This window comes from Haliaeetus albicilla, chromosome W (genome assembly GCF_947461875.1).
Source record: "Haliaeetus albicilla chromosome W, bHalAlb1.1, whole genome shotgun sequence".
In the NCBI taxonomy this organism is placed as follows: domain Eukaryota; kingdom Metazoa; phylum Chordata; class Aves; order Accipitriformes; family Accipitridae; genus Haliaeetus; species Haliaeetus albicilla.
The window spans coordinates 33,113,097-33,135,095 of NC_091515.1; the positions used below are offsets into that span (position 1 = coordinate 33,113,097).

The following is a 21,999-nucleotide window of genomic DNA, read 5'->3' on the forward strand; positions in this document are numbered from 1 at the left end:
ATACCTAATTTGCCCAGTATAATTTGCCAAGGCTGCTTGCAATGCAGAGCTATTAGTGAGACACCATTCAAAATAATCAGTTTTAACAGGCACAGTGATACATTCTGGGTCCCTGGCTATCAATTCCATACATCGAACTCGGGTCTTCATGATAATTTGGGCTAAAAGCTCAAAAAGACCTGGGGCAGTTTTGTTTGGTCTGAACAGTAAGAAGGCCCATTCTAACACATGCAATGGATCCGGCCAATCAGAATTCCATTGTGCGATCATGACAAAAGGTACCAATTTGTCTATTAATACAAAAACCTGAATTGAAACTGTCAGATCAATTCTCCACACATGTCTATGCACAATTGCTTGCTCTACTTCTGTAATTACTTGTTTTGCCTCAGGGGTTAATGCCCGTGGTGCAGCAATATCTGTATCACCCTTCAGTAAATCCAAAAGTGGCTGTAATTTTGATGATGGCAACCCTAAATAGGGTCGAACCCAACTGATCACTCCGGCCAATTTTTGTACATCATTTAAAGTTTTTATCTCCAGTTGTAACTGAATGGGTTGTGGTGCGACCGTCTGATTTAATATTTTCATACCCAAATACAGCCACGGCTGTTGACGCTGTACCTTTTCAGGTGCAATAACTAGGCCTAATCGCTGTAGTGAGTCACGTGCTGTGACTTCCATTTTGCTTAACATCTGTTGAGATGGAGCGGCTAACAAAATGTCATCCATATAATGATAACAATAACATGTTGGGAATGCAGCACGAACTGGACTTAAGGCCTTTGCCACAAACCACTGACAAATGGTGGGAGAATTTTTCATTCCCTGAGGCAAAACTTTCCAATGATACCTTTTCGCCAGCTCACTGTTGTTCACTGAGGGTACAGTGAAAGCAAACTTCTCCATAATAGGTGTGGCTAAAGAGATGGTGAAAAAACAATCTTTTAAGTCCATTACAATAATTTCTCATTGCATTGGAATCATAGTTGGAGAAGGTAACCCTGGCTGCAATGCCCCCATGGTTGCTAGTACCTCATTAATCTTTCGTAAATCATGCAATAGCCTCCATTTTCCAGATTTCTTTTTGATCACAAACACTGGTGTGTTCCATGGGCTATGAGAGGCCTCAATATGTCCTGCGGCCAATTGTTCTGCAACTAAAGATTTCAAGGCGAGGAGTTTTTCTTGATTGAGGGGCCACTGATCCACCCACACTGGTTTATCTGTTAACCAGGTCAGTGCCAGTGTCGGGCGCTCCACGCCCTGCAGCACAGTGGCCCCTATGAAAAATCCGTGGTAAGATGCACCCCCCATTGATCCAACACATCTCCACCCCATAAATTAAGTGGCAAAGTGGTGACATATGGCCTCACAGTGGCTTTCTGTCCCTCTGGGTTGCTTATTAGCACAGGTTTTGCTGCAATAAAACTATTTGAAACTCCACCTACACCCAACACTCCTTCCGCATTTACAACCAATGGCCACGAGGAGGGCCAGTTACGCTGTGCTATGATGGTCATATCAACCCCAGAGTCCAGCAAACCTATCAATTTTATCTGTGATGGGGATGCATTTGCCATAGTGAGGGTACAGGTCATTTCTGGCCTGCTTTCCGTAATGCGCTGCGACCAAAATACCTGCGGCTTTCCCAGTGGACCCAAAACCTTGAGTACCATGAATTACCTGTTCTGTCGCAGGCACACAGCTCATAAATGGTATGAGTTGAGCAATTCGTGTGCCTCCTTTTATAGTGACTGGAGGGGTTGCAGTAGATACCATTGCACATATTTGCCTGTGATAATCAGCATCAATAACTCCCACATGCACCATTAACCCTTGCAAAGTACTACTTGATCGTCCTATTAGTAAGGCACTTAATCCTTTACCAATCGGTCCCCAGGCTTCCAGGGGCACTTTATGCACTCCTTGGGTAGATAAAGTTACTGTGTGGGCGGTGCATACATCCATCCCGGCTGCTCCTTGAGTTTGTCCCTGTAACTTGTCACAAAGGCTTGTGGTGTCTGCGTTGTACCAGAAAGGGGCTGCTGGAGTGGTAGGGCATTTGTGTCTGCACGCGACCCTTTGCGCTCTTTCTGCCATTTCCCGACTGGAGGGGTTGACCATTAGCATGAAATTTAGATTTACGTTGCTTTGCAAAGTGTCCCAGCTTTCTGCACTTAAGACATGTAGCTGCTCCCACGGCCACCTGCTCGGCTCCTCCTTTTCTATTTTTAGTGGGACAGTTAGCCTTGACATGTCCAGTCTGTCCGCAGCAGTAACATTTCTGATTAGACATACGCATTGCAGACATAGCTGTAGCTAATGCAGACATTTTGTGTTCAACAGAGCCCACCTTCCTGCAAGCCGTAATCATAGCTTCTAGGGTTGGATCCCCAGGGAGCGTCTCAATCGCCTTTTGACAATCTGCGTTAGCATTGTCACAGGCTAACTGTTTTACCAGCATTTCTCGTATATGTGCATCAAATACCTGCCGCTCTATAGCCCCCATCAATTTCTCTAAAAACGACAGAAACGGCTCTTTAGCCCCCTGTTTAATCATGGTATATCTTGCCTTAGGCTCTGCCAGCTCCGCCGTTCGGAGCAAAGCTTCTACACCAATAGTCTTTACTTGCTCCAATACAAGTGGATGCCATTGAGCCTGATGTTGAGGATTATTAAATTGACCAGTCCCAGTCAGAACATCAGCTCCATTACCATAATGTGGATCGGTTTGTGAAAGCTGCAAATTGTGTACTGCTTGTGCCTCTGCTCTCTGAGTCCAGATACTACAAAAAATGGCGCATTGCACAGGTTGGAAAATAATTTGAGCAATTTGAGCAATATTATAAGGTGTCATTTCTTCCATAGTTAATAGGCGTATTAATTGCATAACTGCGGGGGAGTTGGGACTATATTGCACAGTTGCCTTTTGTAAATCCTGTATAACTTTCCACAAATATGGTCTATGTTCATCCATGATTCCTTGCCCTGGATCACCCCATACCACCGGGAAAGCCATCGCCCCAGTCCCCCTTAAATTCGTTTCACCGGAGTTGCCTGCTGTTACAGGAACGTTAATTTGCTCGGACAGGTCCCAATTTCCTTCTTGCAGAGCTCGAGCTTTCACCTGCTGCCAGAATTTCAGGGGGTTGTGGGGACTGACAGTAATTCGAGCCGGCGGAAGGACCCAGGGCTGTCCTCGGCAACGCGAGCCTCCCTGTAATTGTCCCTCCTTCGGTGTTCCCGCAGACCCCCCAGATTCAGGATCCCCCATATCATTGTCCATGGGATCATCCCAACCCTCTGATGTTTCGGCTGGCAGAGGGAGGAACAGGCATGAGGTCCCCTGTTCCCCTCCCCGCGCCCGGGGGGGGTGGGGGTGGCTATTCATCCCTTCTTGATCCTCTGAATCAGGCGGCAAGGGGGGGGCGGACGGGTTAACCGGAGCCTCTGCCGTTTCAGCGGGGCATACGTCACTACCAGGAAGCAAGTCCTGGGGCCGCTTATATGTTCTATCTTTAATAGTCCGAGGATATCCTGAGGGCTGCTCATCATCAGAGTCATCAACGAAAGGGTTCTTTTGTCGGCCCCGTGGCTTTGGCCGCCCTGCGCGCTTGTCAGAGGACTGGGCAACAGACCCCATGTCCTCTGTGGGAGACGACTGTCCTCCCCCCACGATAGGGACGTCTGGCTCCTTCATCCTATCCCTTTGTTCTTTAATGTCTTTGACGGTTTCAAGGAGCAGGCGCCGCGTTGTCAGGAGGCTGGCTGCCTCCTTAGACCCTCGGGATGCACTGTCAAACAGCTTGTCCCCGAGTCCTTGCCACACAGGCACACTAAATGCAGTCACTGTATCTGCTTTATATCCGTGTTGCTTGCCCCATAAGAGCATTTTCCGCAACATCAACTCTTCTACTTTAAGTCCTCTCTTTTGCAATATTACTTTCCACATATTTACAATTCCGGCGTCCTCTTTACTGAGGGTCCCGCCCATGTTCCCGGCAGCTCACCTGCTTATCTCCAGGTGTCAAGTATCGGTCTGGACTAGCAGCTCTTCCTGCCGCTCTCAAGCTATGCCGGGCTCCGTCTCCACTGCTCTCCTCACAGTCACAAGCATTATTTACAGCATCACATCGGGGTCACCATTTGTCGTGGTCGAGACGGACAAATGACAAGTACGCATTCTTATAGTACAAGCAAAGAAGGTTTTTTTTATTGCTACAAGCCAGCAAATTTATACCCATTATACTTGTTACCTTGTACATATGTCTGTCCCTTATTGGTCAAAAAGTTGTCAGAAGTTGTTTTTCTCACCCCTCATTGGGTGACTTTTTTCAGGTTCTTTATCACAACTGCAAACGGTCAACACATTCCTTAAACTTAGTTTCCCAGGCATGCTTCTCATCCTTTCTTGTTCTCTCACAGGAACACTGTAATCTTGTCAAGGTCAATATCCTCCTCAGGCCCCTTGGTCCAGCCAAGGTCCTTCACAGAACTCTGGAGAAAAAAAGAGAGTTTAAGACCTTCGGAAGAAGGGGCAGTGTATTGGGTTTGCATGGCAAGGTGTTGGTAGTGGGCGGGGCAGCAGGGGTGGCTTCAGTGAGAAGCTGCTAGAAGCTTCCCCTGTGTCCAATACAGCCAATGCCAGCTGGCTCCAAGATGGACCCGCCACTGGCCAAGGCCGAGCCCCAGTGAGGGACCCACGCTGGAGCAGTGTGCTCCTGAAGGACTGAACGCCATGGAAGGGACCCGTGCTGGAGCAGATCGTGAAGAACTGCAGCCCGTGGGAAGGGCCCATGTTGGAGAAGACCGTGGAGGACTGTCTCCCATGGGAGTGACCCCACGCTGGAGCAGGGGAAGAGTGTGAAGAGTCCTGCCCCTGAAGAGGATGGAGCAGCAGAGACAATATGTGATGAACTGACTGTAACCCTGTTGTGGTTTAACCCCAGCCAGCAACTAAGCACCACACAGCTGCTCACTCACTCCCCCCCCATCCAGTGGGATGGGGGAGAAAATCAGGAAAAAAAAGAAGTAAAACTCGTGGGTTGAGATAAGAACGGTTTAATAGAACAGAAAAGAAGAAACTAATAATGATAATGATAACACTAATAAAATGACAACAGCAATAATAAAAGGATTGGGATGTACAAATGATGCGTAGTGCAATTGCTCACCACCCGCCAACCGACACCCAGTTAGTCCCCTGAGCGGCGATTCCCTGCCCCCACTTCCCAGTTCCTATACTAGATGGGACGTCACATGGTATGGAATACCCTGTTGGCCAGTTTGGGTCAGGTGCCCTGGCTGTGTCCTGTGCCAACTTCTTGTGCCCCTCCAGCTTTCTCGCTGGCTGGGCATGAGAAGCTGAAAAATCCTTGACATTAGTCTAAACACTACTTAGCAACAACTGAAAACATCAGTGTTATCAACATTCTTCACATACTGAACTCAAAACATAGCACTGTACCAGCTACTAGGAAGACAGTTATACTCTATCCCAGCTGAAACTAGGACAAACCCCCATTCCCCGTCCCCCTGCGCCAGTGGGGGGGCAGGATAGGTAGAGAATTCAGGAGTGAAGCTGTGTCCAGGAAGAAGGGAGGGGTGGGGGGAAGATGTTTTGAGATTTGGTTTTATTTCTCATTACCCTACTCCAGTTTGATTGGCAATAAATTAAGTTAATTTTCCCTATGTCGAGTCTGTTTTGCCCGTGACAGTAATTGGTTGAGTGATCTCTCCCTCTCCTTATCTTGACCCACGAGCTCTTTGTTATATTTTCTCTCCCCTGTCCAGCTGAGGAGGGGGAGTGATAGAGAGGCTTTGGTAGGCACCTGGCACCCAGCCAGGGTCACCCTACCACACTGAGTTGAATGGGAGAGTCTATGCTCCTTACAGGTCTTTTCCCCAAATGTCTGTATATTTAGGCTCATACTGTCATTGTGGATTATATTCAGAGTAGCTTCTTAAACTTCTTTGCAGTGGTAGAAAAAAGTACCTTAACCTGAAATAAGCAAGAAAACCTGTTTTCTAAATTTTTTCCAAAAAATCTTACTTTAAAAAAATGCTTTTAAGGCTGGGATATATCTCTTCAGTGAGGTTTTTGTTTGCTTGCTTGTTTTTTAAATAAAACAGGTGAAAAAGACGACTTCACATCTTTCATGTTAAAGTGAGATGGTGAGTGTCGTGGTTTCAGCCCAGCCGGTAACAAAGCACCACACAACCGCTAGCTCACTCCTCCCCGCCCCCCTCCAGTGGGATGGGGAGGAGAATCAGAAAGGAGAAAAGAAAAAAAAAAAGGAACCTCGAGGGTTGAGATAAGGACAATTTACTGGGACAACACAAAAAGAGAAGTTACAACAACGGTACTAATAAAAGAATATACAAATAGAGTGATGCAGAGTGCAACTGCTCACCACCCAGAACCCAACACTCCACCACTTCCCCCACCAAAAGCCAAGCACTCCCCCTCAGCCCGCTCCCCATTTATATACTGAGCATGATGTCACATGGTATGGAATAGCTCCTTGGCTAGTTCAGGTCAGCTGTCCTGGCTGTGCCCCCTCCCAGGTTCCTGTGAAAATTAACTCTATCCCAGCTGAACTCAGGACAGTGAGTAATAGGTTCTCAACTGCAGCAGGCTGGAGCGATCCAGTGTAACTAAGGTTGTTGTGAAAAAAAAATCATATGGGACACATGAAAGAAACTAAAATACTGCTGGAACATCATTTTTAGAAAGAAGTAAAGATAAATAAGTTGGGTGGTTTTAGGCTAATTATTAAAGGAATATCTGAAGGGTGGCTATTAATAGCCACAATCTAGCTGCTTAAAAACCCAACTTAAAGTATGCTTCTGTATAATTAAAGAGAAACTTCCAAAAATTCAGAGTCTTGACATAAAACTGGAAGATATGTAATATCATTATATGTGGTTAATAAAGGTTTTGAGTGATGCTGTGGTGCAAGCTTGTAAATCAGAAAGATAAATATGCGTTTTTGTGCGTTTAGTTTCAAATAGGGATTGTCTGGATTAAAACATAGTTGTGTTCTTAAAACCAAATATCTGAGATTTATGGTTGCAGTGATCTCCAGCTTCCAAAAGTGGAGATCTGGACAGTATCTCAAGAGACCATTTAATCTTGATGCAGTAACAGAAAATCAGGTTTCTCTGGTCCCTCCCTGGCAGATGTTTAGTTTTAAAATTCTCCACTGAATGCAATTCAATAACCTCCCTGGATGTTTAATTTGCCTGTTCAAGTTTTTGACAATACATCCTGCATCTTCCATATATCCAGAATAAGCTGATATCTTTTATTTTTCCCAAAGAAGACACCCTAAACTACTGTTTGATACCCTCTTTGTAAAAATATCTTACATGCTTCTTTTTAGATCTAAACAAATGTCGTTCTTTTTAGCCTGGCATTGCAGACTGGTTCATTCTTGCTGATTTTTATTAAAATCTTAGTTTCTGTGCTTTATAGACACCATCTAAATTGGACATAGTATTCCAGCTATGACCTGTTAGGTATTCACAAAGATCTCTCTAGCAATTTCCTGTTAATACAGCTTAGAATGAAACTCTTGCTTTGTCAAAAGACTTGGCTTTTGTTGATTCATTTGGTTCATAGTCTACTGCTAGAATTACTAGATGTTTTTTCTGCCATTCTGAACTATGTAGTCATTCATTATATCTTTTATATTTGTCATCTGTTTTCTCATCCTGACTATACTACTTTGCATTTCTTTTTAATTTCATCTCATTGACTTTGTACACATCTCCAGTTTGAGATCATCTTGCCAGTATTGAAGCTGTCTAACCATTGCAACTCATTTCAGTGTCATCTACAGACCCTATGAAAATGTATTGTACTCTATTGTTTGTAGTAAGGATTATTAGAACTACAGAACAGAACTGAACATGGGATATATTTCAATAGGACACCTAAAGCTTTTCCAGGACACCTTTCTGACTACTGTGAAGCTTTAATAAAAATAAGATCTTTCACCTGCTGCTTCTCTTGTATATGTGGAACTGTTTTGATGTGTTAGTTTTTCTGTCAATTGCCTGTTATCTTTTAAACTGATGCTTATAAAGTGCTAACTTGTAAAACTATTTAAATTGCCAGATTTAATCATTATTTTCATAAATAGCTTTGAAACAGTAGTAATTCTTCTTTTCCAAAAGAAAGAGAGAATTTTCTTGTTTTGTTTTTATTCAAACGTACTGACTTGGGCTAGTTAAATCTGTATGTTTTAGTTTGGTGCTCTTGTTTTTCTAACCAGAAAAAATGGTATTTGTACATGGTTTATATAACTATTTATACTGGTAAACAGCAGTTACTCACATTCTTAAATTTTAATATGTTACTGTGAATGATTTTTTTTTTCTCTCTCCTCTGCTCTCTTGGGGGAAGAACTCAATTTCAGACGTTATTAAATAACAAACTTTGTATTTATTATTGCATATTAAGGGATTTATTGGTACATATATATTTTGCCTAATATGTGTATTTCTATTGGGTTTGTGTGGCAAGGTTTTGGAAGCAGGGGGGTTACAGGGGCGGCTTCTGTGAAAAGCTGCTAGAAGCTTCCCCCATGTCCAATAAGAGCCAATACCAGCCGGCTCCAAGACAGACACGCCACTGGCCAAGGCTGAGCCAATCAGTGACAGTGGTAGTGCCTCTGTGATAACATATTCAAGAAGGAAAAAAAAGTTGCTGTGGCACAGAAACTGCAGCCGGAGACAGGAGTGAGAACATGTGAGAGAAACAACCCTGCAGACACCAAGGTCAGTGAAGAAGGAGGGGGAGGAGATGCTCCAGGCGCCGGAGCAGAGATTCCCCTGCAGCTCGTGGTGAAGACCATGGTGAGGCAGGCTGTCCCCCTGCAGCCCATGGAGGTCCACGGTGGGGCAGATATATCCACCTGCAGCCCGTGGAGGACCCCACGCCAGAGCAGGTGGGTGCCCGAAGGAGGCTGTGACCCCGTGGGAAGCCCATGCTGGAGCAGGCTCCTGGCAAGACCTGTGGATCCGTGGAGAGAGGAGCCCACACAGAGCAGGTCTTCTGGCAGGACTTGTGACCCCGTGGGGGACCCATGCTGGAGTAGTGTGCTCCTGAAGGACTGCACCCTGTGGAAGGGACCCATGCTGGAGCAGTTCGTGAAGAACTGCAGCCCGTGGGAAGGACCCATGTTGGAGAAGTTAATGGAGAACTGTCTCCCATGGGAGGGACCCCATGCTGGAGCAGGGGAAGAGTGTGAGGAGTCCTGCCCCTGAAGAGGATGGAGCGGCAGAGACAATATGTGATGAACTGACTGTAACCCCCATTCCCCGTCCCCCTGCACCGGTGGGGGGGCAGGATAGGTAGAGAATTTGGGAGTGAAGCTGTCCCCGGGAAGAAGGGAGGGATGGGGGAAGATGTTTTGAGATTTGGTTTTATTTCTCATTACCCTACTCCGGTTTGATTGGCAATAAATTAAGTTAATTTTCCCTATGTCGAGTCTGTTTTGCCCGTGACAGTAATTGGTTGAGTGATCTCTCCCTCTCCTTATCTTGACCCACGAGCTCTTTGTTATATTTTCTCTCCCCTGTCCAGCTGAGGAGGGGGAGTGATAGAGAGGCTTTGGTGGGCACCTGGCATCCAGCCAGGGTCAACCCACTACAGTGTTTTAACTTAGTGAATGGAACATAGTGTTGCTGGTCAGCATGTTCTTCAGAACTGTAAAACTTATAGATGTTGTCTTGAGCCTATTTTTATCCATCAATATATGGAAGAAGAAAACCAGTTTTCCTGCTTTTTCACTTTCTAATTGATTTCTCAATTTCATGTGGCCTAATTGTTTAACTGCAGTATTCTGAATAAATTGACTTGAAGCAGTAAAATTGACTGCCATCAGAGAGCAATTTAACACTGTAGTATACTTTGTTTTGGGGAGGAAGCGAGGGACCTGGCAAGGTTAGTGGACTATCTTCCTTAAAAAATTAGATATTAAGCAATTTATTAATACTACAGTTTTAGTCAATTAAGGTTAATTTAGGTTATAGATAACTTAAGACTTAACGTAGCTTCGTAATTAAAATCCTAAATAGTTTTTTTAACAACTAGGTATTTTATAAACTTGCATATTCTTAGAGAATATTCCTCACTCCTTAAAATTTTCCTTGGTTCTGATAACAGGTAGATTTTTCTGTTTTTTATTGTTGGATGTTTATGGTATATGAATTAAGTCAAAATACTGACTTTGTTTTATTCTGTCCTAGGTGATTTGCAAGTCAGATGCTCCTACAGGGGATGTTCTACTTGATGAAGCTCTGAAACACATAAAAGAGACCCAACCTCCTGAAACAGTACAAAATTGGATTGAACTGCTTAGTGGTAAGCCTTGAGCATAATGTATTTGCTTTTTTTCCCCCCCCCAATAAAGCTAATTATCTGGCATCACTAGAGATTATACTGTAAGAGTTTTGGGGAGATAGTGTCGTGGTTTAACCCCAGCCAGCAACTAAGCACCACGCAGCTGCTCACTCACTCCCTCCCATCCAGTGGGATGGGGGAGAAAATCGGGAAAAAAAAGAAGTAAAACTCGTGGGTTGAGATAAGAATGGTTTAATATAACAGAAAAGAAGAAACTAATAATGATAATGATAACACTAATAAAATGACAACGGTAGTAATAAAAGGATTGGAATGTACAAATGATGCGCAGGGCAATTGCTCACCACCTGCCGACCAACACCCAGCTAGTCCCTGAGCGGCGAAATCCCTGCCCCCCACTTCCCAGTTCCTAAACTAGATGGGACGTCACATGGTATGGAATACCCTGTTGGCCAGTTTGGGTCAGGTGCCCTGGCTGTGTCCTGTGCCAACTTCTTGTGCCCCTCCAGCTTTCTCACTGACTGGGCATGAGAAGCTGAAAAATCCTTGACTTAGTCTAAACACTACTTAGCAACAACTGAAAACATCAGTGTTATCAACATTCTTCACATACTGAACTCAAAACATAGCACTGTACCAGCTACTAGAAAGACAGTTAACTCTATCCCAGCTGAAACCAGGACAGATATTATGCAAAAAAGTTAATTAGTCTGTCCTCTAGAGTAGTCTCTTGTTGATTGTAGCTTTTAATCAAATATAAGTAACTGTTGCTTTTGACTTAACTTGGTACAGAAAGGCTCTAGATGGAAGTGTCAGAGGACATCTCTACTCTGTGGAAGAGGTGTCTTCCACTGACTGAAGTAAATCAGGACTGCACCCTGGAAATGTAACTGCCTTTCTCTGTAACTGGAAATGAGGGTTAGTGGAATTTTGGAGTATAGCCATATGGATTCAGTATTCAGATATTTTGATAAAGAAAGGAAATAAGGAGCCCACTGTTCAGATGTAAAAATTGAGGGTGATTTGGCCATTAATCATAAAGAAGCAATAAAGAGTCAGTTCTTTCTATTTTTCCATTAACTGGAAAAATGTAACAAATATTTTCAAATATTAGATACTTTAGTTGTTCAAAACAAAGTCTTCAAGATGAGTGCTTTGCACACAGCTCTTCCTGTAAAGCTAATAAATTGTTGCCAAAAAAATGAAATGTCAATTAGATTTCATCTTTACAATTGCAGTTAACACTTTCCATATACCTCGCCAACGTTTGTATTCTCAGGCTGCATAAATTAAACTGAAATTAACAATGACCATCTTTTAACATGTAGTGCTTTTATTGTTTTTTTTGTTTGTTTGTTTGGGTTTTTTTTTTAGTTTCTTCTGTAGCCAGAATTCATCACTAAGGTTTTTCTGTTTTTACAAAACACACAAAATGCAGCTTCCCTGGAGTAGATCAGAGCTGTACTTAGTTGTGCAAACAGTGCAGGAAAAAAACCCCACTGTTTTGTCAACAAGATGACTTTGGGAGGTAGGGGGTAATGAGACTTGAAGTTGTCTGTCTAAATCTATTTGTTACTTGTAACAACAGATAAGTAAGAGTTTCAAAAATGAGCAAAACCTCTCCAGCTTTCTCTGCCTTCTTGTTTTCATTATGTTCTTCCCATTTGTCCTGTACCACCTGAAGCAGCCTTCCTTGCATACTTGCATTCAGTTCATACTCGGTGCCCTTGCCATCCCTCCCCTCTTGCTCCTTGACTGTCAGGCAGAGGGGGGAGAAAGGAGAACAAAGCAGCTCTTGTCAGTAGGGGGCATGGCTGCTGCATAGCCTTGCAGTTTAGTTCTTGCTCAGCTCTCCTTCATTTTTACAGCCTGCAAAACCAATTAGTTTTTCTTGTCCCAAATACATAGTTTGTGCTAACATTTCACCTTCTCTCACAGTGCAGAGCACATCAAGTGCTGATTCAAAACGGTCAACTAATGAATGAACAATGTTGTAGGTTTTCCTTGAGCTAAGCTAAGGTTTTCTGACCCTGCTAAGCTTTGGCTCTGGGAAGATAGTTATTGTCAGTGCTGTGGCTGAGACTTAGATCAATCATTTTTACTTACACATAGGTATTTAATTGCTAGTTCTTGGATGGCATTAGGATTCTTTGTGTTTCCCGTGGTTTAGAGAACTGCCCTTTGAAGAAAAATATTTTGGTATTTTGTTTTGCGTTTTTCATAAACTCTTTTAGAATTTTGCTTTAGGGCCTGATCCTGGACAATAGCTACTCTAGCCATAATTATCAGTGATGTGAAGAATGCTGCTTGAAGTTAGTGTTCAAAGCCATCATGGAAATATTTATATGGACATTTAAGGCAATGTTTTCCAGGCTGATCTTGTTTATAAGATAGCCTCTAAGGGAAGCAAGTATAGGGAATACAGAAGTTTGGATCAAAATGTCAGGTCTTCCTGTAGATGTAACAAACATCTGTCTGTGTTTGAAGCAAGTGCCTGTGTAATTGAGGAGATTGGTCACAAGGTGTCACCAGAGTACTGATTTTTATTATCGTATAGCCACATCCACCTAACAAATTTAGAAACATCTAAGAAATTACCTTTGCCCTGTGAAACACTGTAAGGAGATGACTTTTTTTTTTTTTGGTGTGTGATAGGCTTCATTCATGGTCAAGCTGGGGAATCACATTCAACGAGAATGTGATTCCTACAGGGACTTGTGGAGTTCAGGCCTGGGTGGGTTTACCTTTCACTGTGCAGTTGGTGTCACCTCATTTGTTTACTTGTCTGTTACTTGGATACAGTGTACATCACCTTCCATCACAATGGGAGAAACCTTAAAGTAATCTGTGTATTATTATTATTATTATTCATTAACCAATGATTTCTTAAAAAGCTTTCTGATATAGAAATTCTCACATCATTTATGGGAAAACCCCATCTACGTAAGAAATACTTTATGCTGTTTCTTCCCTCGTCTCTTAAAATGCATAGGCTCTTTTATATCAGGAGGGGATTTTAATACTTACAATAAATAGTTAGGTAGGCTGGACCTAAAATTTTAGCTTAAGTAAGCTCTTAAGCAAAGATAGATTTCTCAGTGCTTAGCAACTTTAGCTTTCTCAGTAGCTGTTGATGCTGATTTTGTGCTTTTAAAATTCCCTCCTCTAAGTAAGTGCACACACTCTGAAGTGCCCAGTTCTCCTGCCTTAACAAAAAATCATTAGAAGTAGTTTTTATAGAAGCATCAAAGCCCCTGCCCAACATGTGTCCGTGTGAATCATAGAATGAATCATAGAATGGTTCGGGTTGGAAGGGACCGTAAAGATCATCTAGTTCCAACCCCTCTGCCGTGGACAGGGACACCTTCCACTAGATCAGGTTGCTCAAAGCCCCATCCAACCTGGCCTTGAACACTTCCAGGGATGGGGCATCCACAACTTCTCTGGGCAACCTGTTCCAGTGCCTCACCACCCCCACAGTAAAGAACTTCTTCCTTACATCTAATCTAAATCTACCCTCTTTCAGTTTAAAAGTTACCCCTCGTCCTATCACTACACTCCCTGATAAAGAGTCCTTCCCCACCTTTCCTGTAGGCCCCCTTTAAGTACTGGAAGGCTGCTCTAATAAGGTCTCCCCAGAGCCTTCTCTTCTCCAGGCTGAACAACCCCAACTCTCTCAACCTGTCTTCATACCGGAGGTGCTCCAGCCCCCTGATCATCTTTGTGGCCCTCCTCTGGACCTGCTCAAGCAGGTCCATGTCTTTCTTATGCTGGGGGCCCCAGAGCTGAATGCAGCATGTAATGTGTACACCCACACTCACACAGTGCATGTCAGTTTCACCTGGTGGAGGCAGGAAGGGAGAGAAGAATGTAAACCTGAAGAAACAGAGAAATGAGAAGGACTTATAGGGTAGGTGTGCATTAGCTTGTCTCTGTGGCAGAAAGAATGGCAATGTCACTTCTTCCAGCTTCTGAATTGATAAAAGGCTGGAAGTAGACAAATGGACAAGATTGGAGAAGATGCTTATTTGTGTTTTTATTAACTCTCTTCATGACTCTCTGTGGTGTTTTGTTTGGTGTTTTGTTTTGGGTTTTTTTGGGGGGGGGTGGTTTGTTGTTGTTTGGGGTTTTTTTCTTTCTCTTTTTCTTCATTATAAGAGTGCTTATTTGTCATATCCCTAATCAAGACATGGCTTAGCTAGCATTGAGTCCAAACTTTAAATGTACACTGAAACTCCTCAAAGAGGCTCTTGTGGTCTCTGTCTCTATGCGTATATCTGGATAGGTCAGAGATCAGAGAAATGCTGACATGAGCACAATATCTTAGTGTAACAGTCAGCTATATGAATTTGACAGCTTTGCAGTGGGGGCGGGGGGGAGAATCACTGTAATAGTACAGCTTAAACTTTGCCTGACTCTTGGCTTTTTTTGCTTGGTTTTTTTAGGTGAAACATGGAACCCATTGAAGTTGCACTACCAATTGCGAAATGTCCGTGAACGGTTAGCTAAAAATCTAGTGGAAAAAGGTGTACTGACAACAGAGAAACAGAACTTCCTTCTTTTTGACATGACTACGCACCCTCTCACCAACAACAATATCAAACAGCGTCTCATCAAGAAGGTTCAAGAAGCAGTTCTTGACAAATGGGTGAATGACCCTCACCGCATGGACAAGCGCTTGCTAGCACTTGTTTATTTAGCCCATGCTTCAGATGTTCTGGAGAACGCTTTTGCCCCCCTTTTGGATGAGCAGTATGATTTAGCCACAAAGAGAGTGCGGCAGCTTCTGGATTTAGACCCTGAGGTTGAATGTATGAAAGCCAACACGAATGAGGTTCTGTGGGCTGTTGTAGCAGCTTTCACAAAATAACTGCGTTCAGACTGAAGTGTTCTCTCTTCTTTCATGTAAACCAGTTGTTTCTCTCTATTGACTATTCATGTTTTCTGTAATTTGTACCTTCTTACATGATGAATCAGCTCTTGTTTAATGGGAATTATAAGTGGTGTATTCCCTCCTTCTCTGTGTATCTGTATACAGGATTCTGCTGGTACAAGAGACGTTCCTGTTTAAAAACAACAGAAAAGGGTTTTACTGCCATATTGGCGTTCCATTTCCTATTCAGTTTGAGTTATCTGAAATACTGTCACGACCCAGACTGGACAGACCAGGGAGTCGTGTTTAATTCGAAATTCCCTCAGGCTAAATTAACGTGAAATGACACCAAACGATCAGTTAAAGATTTTATTTATGACAAGCAAACTGAACTGGGGAGGCGTGGTAGTAGGTGGCAGGGTTTCTCACAACAGGAATTGGCATAAGACTACTTCTGTAAACCGTGTAACCATCTACATCAATTCAGGGAATAAGGAGATCCCTCCCGTTGAGTCACGAGGTTCAGAGCAGACCCCCTTGCTTTCCAGACTCCTCCTCAGAGAAGGGCCCAGGGGCGGCTGGATCTACTCTTAGTCCCAGACTTGGTCAACGGTTTATATGTTGAAATGGATGAGGTGTAGGGATTGTGGAAAAGGAAAAGGAAAGAGAGAAGAAGACAGAGAGAGAGAAAGGAAGAGAGAAAGGAAGAGAGAAAGATTTCACCAGTCCTGGGTCCAGTGTTGGTTCAGTCAGCTGAGGTGTCCAGTCAGCCGACGGGACCAGTCCCGGAGGGCTTGCGCACCCAGGGCTTCAGTTTGTGTCCTTTTATCATCCTTGCCCCTCCTTCAGGTGGGCACCCGAACTCCTCAGGTTAATGAGCAGTTTGTGAGCCTTTGGGCTTGGGGGTCCTTTGTGGAGTAACTTCTCCTTCCCTGCAGCCATGAGCATTGTTTGATCTTTGTATCAGAACAGCTTATCAGAACAGGGAGCTGTGCACCCTCCAGCATGCCCTCCCCCTCCTGTTGCTGATGTCTGAGCTGATGGGCTTTTCACCTTGGTTCCTTGCTGTGCAGGGTTTGTCTTTAAGCAGAACTTGCCCCACCACAATGTTTGAGACATTAACTCTTTCAGTCTCTCACAAATACTTTATTTAATCTATTTTTCATCTTACTGTTATTGAAGTGGTTTAACATGGAAATTACCTCAAGGAGGAAATGTGCATGCAGTTGGATCACTAGTCTCAGCTGACACAGATGTGTGCATGCATCAATACTTCTGCAGTACAATTCATAACAGATCGAAAAAGGGCCTTTTAAAATCACCAAAGCTCCATGTTGAAGTGTCTGTCAGGACATTTTATACGTAGACATTGTTTCAATTATATCTAAGAAAAATTACTTTAAAAGCAGAAATGCTATTAAGCTGCTTTGTCAATAGTTTCTGTAAAATGCCCCATAAATTTTACTTTTCATGCAAGTCTCTTGTGTACTTGTGTTTTCATTAGAACAATAGCCGAGTCGTAAGGCTAGTGTAGGAAGGTCCAATTGTTTCATAAACCAGTTTTGGGATGGGATACATTCTATTATATTGTATATATAGTTCAAATTGTATATTAGCAACTGTCCCATCTTAGTATTTTGCAAGATCTACTTAGTTGTACACCTGGTGCCCCTTATTTGCTATCAGCCATTGCCATTTGATGGAAAAAAAGGCCTCCTATAAAGAGCATGTATGTGAAAGCTGTTTCCAGTGTCTACAGAGTTTGCCATCCAGGTATTCTCAGTCTATGCATTACCTTTGATAATTAGTGTATAGAAAGAGACCGCTTTCTAGCATCGTTTGTACTTTTTTTTTTCTTCTTTTTTTTTTCCCCCTCCTGTATGGAAGAGGCTTGTGACCAGTACAATTCTTGAGTGCAGTTTTTAATTTTGTTTGTACACAAATTAATGTTTGTCTCTTAAACCTCATAATCTATTTTACACTTTAAAAACAAAAAGTCAGTCCTAGCAGGTGTTGCATGTAAATGGTTAGCAAGTAATGACTGCAGTTCAGATGATTAAAATTTCTGTAATGGGATGGTCTGCTATATTTTAATTTTTTATATATAATTATGCTGATTAGCACACTATTATAAAAATATATAAAACTGTGGCTTTTTAAAATTTATTGCCTCTTTGCCATTGCTTGTTATCTCCCATTGGTTTCACAGTGTAAATATTATGCATTGACTAAATTAAGCATTGATTTATATTTTTTTTTCCTTATAACAATGAAGACTTATAGTGGGGCTTACAGGTGTTTAGAAAGTTTTTTTGGTTAATATTCAGAGCAAGAATACTAGATGGTATATAACTGTAGAGTTGAAATTTAAGGGATCCCTTAATCTGTATACTAGCTTTTTACCTACAGTAAATAAACTATGATCTTAAAAGTGCCTGAAACACAGTAAGCATGTAATTTTTTTTTTTGTTGCTAATTAGAAAGGTTTTATTGCTTAACTGAAAGCTTTAGTTAATATCCTTCTTAGTAGAAAGGGAGAGTTTATATTAAGTAGATCAAACTGACCTAATCAGCTGTGTCACTCAGATCTGCAGGATTCATGGCTAAGACAGACTGAGTTAGCTTATGAGTGTGCAGCTGTGCCTGCCATGCGTAGACCTCTTCTATCTTGAGCACAACTCTACAGCCTCATCTGTGACTGGACTTCCAATTTTGCACTTAATTTTGAATCATTTAGATGCTTAAGTAGTTGACTTTAAAATACAACTTAAATTCATCATACCTATATAATCTTTTTTTAATAAATATTTTTAAAATATGGTCCTTAACATTTAGTGGCACACTGTTCTTTCAGTTCTTAAATGATGTTTCTTTAGAAAAATTAAATAAAAAGTATATTGTAAGGTATTTCAAACTTTGATTTACAAATAAAAAGATAAACTATGTTCTCCCAGTTGTAAGATGCTGTGTTTAAAACTTTTGAGGAGCTTGGGCATGAACTTTGGACATTTAAACATTTTCAAAACGTGATTGTTTTAAGTGGAGGAAAAATTAAAGTTGCTGTGTTGCTCTTATATTTGACAGCTTACAGAATACTTTCTGTACTTGATAGTATGTGCTAACTTGCTGCTTTCATTGTCTCTCCTGTGATCTGTTTTCTCATTTTCTGTTGCTCTTTGAGAGGAGAGAAAAGTAATTAGGTGGAAAAGTCAGAAAAAATAGTGGAGTATTCAGGAGCAAATTGAGTGCACAAAACTTTTTAAATGGCTTTGAAAATCTAAGCTACTTGAAACATGCTTCAGACTGAAAGTATCTTTCATAGTCCCTTTTCTGTCCTCTCATCTTCATTCTGTCATTATTTTTCATGTTCCTGCTGGTTTCATGTTGCATTGTGGAGGATATTGGGTTTTTGTCACCCCTACAGCCAACATGGGTTAAAAAAAAAGTCACCCTTCTTTAATCCCTTCCAGAGACAGGGTTTGTTGTTTTTGTTTTTGTTGTGGGTTTTTTTTCATGTAGAAGGTAACTGCCTACAGTATTTATCAGCTTTATTTTGCTTAAAGATAGAACCTCTGTCTGTGATGGGGAAAGTTTGTATTGGGTGTATCAAAGAACTTTGATGTAAGTAACAAAGGGTTTGTGAAGAGTGACAGTATCTTTTGCTAGACCACCTGGCATAAGCCTGGATGTGCAGGGGAAATAGATGAGGTTTTGGAGTCTTGAGTCCTATGATGTGTTTTAAAAACCCCAAAGCCTCATGAGTGCTACCAGACCTTATATCTAACAATGAAAGTAAGTTTGGTAGGTTAACAGGGACTGATTTAGCAAACATCCTTGCCTTTGTTGCCATTCCAGGTTTGTCCTGGTTTCAGCTGGGATAGAGTTAACTGTCTTCCTAGTAGCTGGTATAGTGCCATGTTTTGAGTTCAGTATGAGAAGAATGTTGATAACACATTGATGTTTTCAGTTGTTGCTAAGTAATGTTTAGTCTAAAGTCAAGGATTTTTCAGCTTCTCATGCCCAGCCAGCAAGAAGGCTGGAGGGGCACAAGAAGTTGGCACAGGACACAGCCAGGGCACCTGACCCAAAGTGGCCAAAGGGGTATTCCATACCATGTGACATCATGCCTAGTATATAAACTGGGGGGAGTGGGGGTGGGGGGATCGTCACTTGGGGACTAACTGGGCATCGGTTGGCAGGTGGTGAGCAATTGCATTGTGCATCATTTGTATATTCCAATCCTTTTATTATTACTGTTGTCATTTTATTAGTGTTATCATTATTGTTAGTTTCTTCTTTTCTGTTCTATTAAACCGTTCTTATCTCAACCCATGAGTTCTTTTCCTGATTTTCTCCCCCATCCCACTGGGTGTGGGGGGAAGTGAGTGAGCGGCTGCGTGGTGCTTAGTTGCTGGCTGGGGTTAAACCACGACAAGGTTCTAATAAAACGATTAAACATGGGAGACTACTTTGTTCTGCTGAGATTCAGGTACCCTTCTTCCTTTTAGCTGCTACTGCAGCTCACAGAGATCTGGTTTTAAGAGTTTTGGCTGCTCCGAGTCCTCAGCTCTCAATGGCTGCTTAAAGTGAAGATTGCTATCGTAGCCTGAACTTGAACCTGTGCCTCAAGGAAGAACATATTTTATACAGGGACTCATTCTTTTAAAACAAACTTTCAAGTTAATGTCAAAAACATGATTCCAAAAGATAAATCCGCAAGCAGTATATATATAATTTTACAGTCCTTGAGATTTACATCCTCCTCTCCTGTGTTTCTAGAGATGATATTACAGTGCTCCTATATGGGATGTTAGTGAAACCTGTGTGCCATATATGATGCTTTAGAGGCAAAAGTTGCATGAATTAGCTATAAAAGGCTGGTGACTGAGTGCTCATGTTCATGCCCATTTCTCCTACAAAGTGAAGATATGTATTAACTAACGTGTTCTCTGTGAACTGGACTGAATCTGTATCAAAACAAAATAAAGCACCCTTTCAAGCTATGAGCTGCAAATGGTTACTCTGTATAACAGGCATGCAATACTTAAAGGAATTTTTTTCATTTTCTAAGTAATTTCAAATATTTCCTGAGGCTCTGGTCTTCACCAGTTTGGGAAGCAGAACTTTAAGTTCAAAGCCTCAGTTCTGCCTAAACTGGGCTTCAGGCACTTCAGGTAGTCAAAGCCTGTTACATCCTAGTTTCCCTTATTGTGTCCATCTTTTTTTCTATATGGGAGGGGGTTTCCAGATTCAGAGAAGTACACATTTCTTGAAAAAGTAACTCATTTATTCTGTGGTCATGCTTAATGTATACAACAGTTTAATTACTTAGCATCTCATTTCCTGTCAAGTGCTTTGTAAGTGTCAAATATAAAATGTGATTTCAGGGGTGTGTAAGAGGTGGCCTTCTTGGGTAGGATCTTTGGATGGGGAAGAAGCATGGTCAGAGCTACTGTCCATGTTAATCTCTGAATAAGATCTGGAGTTTCCTCCCATTTGGTCTTGTTTTCTCCTGCCTACAAAGCAGCAGCACAAAGCCTGTGAAAATTTGACGGTAAGAAATGCCTTCTGACTCAGGAGGAGAAAGAGCTTCTGTAGAAACAGTGAGAAGAAAAGCTGGTTCCTAAGACAGCAGAAGAGAATAGGGAAAGAAATGCTGATGAGTAGTAGCCTTTGGCTCCCCCCCCCGCTTTTCTGTATTTCCAAACAATTTGTTGTTTTGACTTTTTTCTCTCTTGACTTTGGCCCCTGGTCTTTGTTTCTTCTCATTTCCCTGTTGCTTGGTGACTTCCTCTTTCGTGCTCATGAATGATCTGTACAGATTTCCAACTTTAGATGCTTCCACTCTTACCTTTTTATTACTAACCTTTTTCTTGCTTTCAGTTTTACAGTCAACTCAAGCTCAACTCTCCTTTACCCTGTTCTCAAAATTGCTTTCCCCTCTATTCTGATTCCTTCCTGATGCTTCAAGGAACCTCCCCTTCTTTAACAAATACATTTGTCAATACTAGCTACCTCAGTGGCTGAACTGAAGCAGCTGGCTGCCTGCTACAGCTTATAACACATGGTTTGTTAAGGTGAACAAAGCCTGATGTTAATTTACCTTGAAACTTCTCTTTGCTTGCTTCAAAAGCAAGCACTTGTCCATGTAGCAGTGCGGCAACTGAATTAAGCGCTCAAGCTCTCTGTGCAAGATTCCCTTTATTTCACAAAAGAATCCAACTTATATATGTTTCAACAAAGATCTAGAAAGAACTAACAGCATACAGCCAATACTGCTAACACAGGAGGGCATATCTGGCTCAGCTGGGATGTTTGCCAGTCCTCAGAACAGTTAAAGATAAAAACATTTCACACGCATACTCGTGACTGTCTTCAGCCACATCTTCCCAGGCCTACACAAGGCCATCCTCCAACCTGACCTTGTAAAACTAGTTCTTCAAAGGCTTGGCAAACATGCAGCACAACAAATTCTAACAGTCACTCTTGAAAACAAATGCCAGGTGTTCCGAGCTGCTCCCACATAGCAGGGAGGACTTACAGCTGAGGATCATGATTTTGCTAGTTCTCTAATGTAAGTAGATCTTGTTGCTGAGTCAGTGTTCTAAGGACTTGCTATTTCTTACTCAAGCTTTTCCTACAGTGAGAGCATATATACAAGAGTAATTTTCCCTTTTAGGCTCTCTGCTTGTTAAAAAAAATAGAGCTGAGTGTGTTGCAGTTCTAAAAAGCATCTTCTCTATTTGGCCAT

At 42.1% G+C, this 21,999-nt stretch overlaps 1 protein-coding gene across 1 annotated transcript in view; it reads left to right on the plus strand.

Moving 5' to 3' along the window:
• The window catches only part of GOLPH3 (golgi phosphoprotein 3), a 115,551-nt gene extending 95,300 nt beyond the window's left edge, over positions 1 to 20,251 (plus strand). Inside the window, exons 3-6 of the mRNA XM_069775360.1 lie at positions 10,261 to 10,375; positions 14,821 to 15,503; positions 16,380 to 19,103; positions 19,685 to 20,251. Of these exons, the coding sequence (XP_069631461.1) occupies positions 10,261 to 10,375; positions 14,821 to 15,245 (540 nt within the window). The 3' untranslated portion in view covers positions 15,246 to 15,503; positions 16,380 to 19,103; positions 19,685 to 20,251. The remainder of the gene's footprint in view (positions 1 to 10,260; positions 10,376 to 14,820; positions 15,504 to 16,379; positions 19,104 to 19,684) is intronic.
• Positions 20,252 to 21,999: the final 1,748 nt, after the last annotated feature.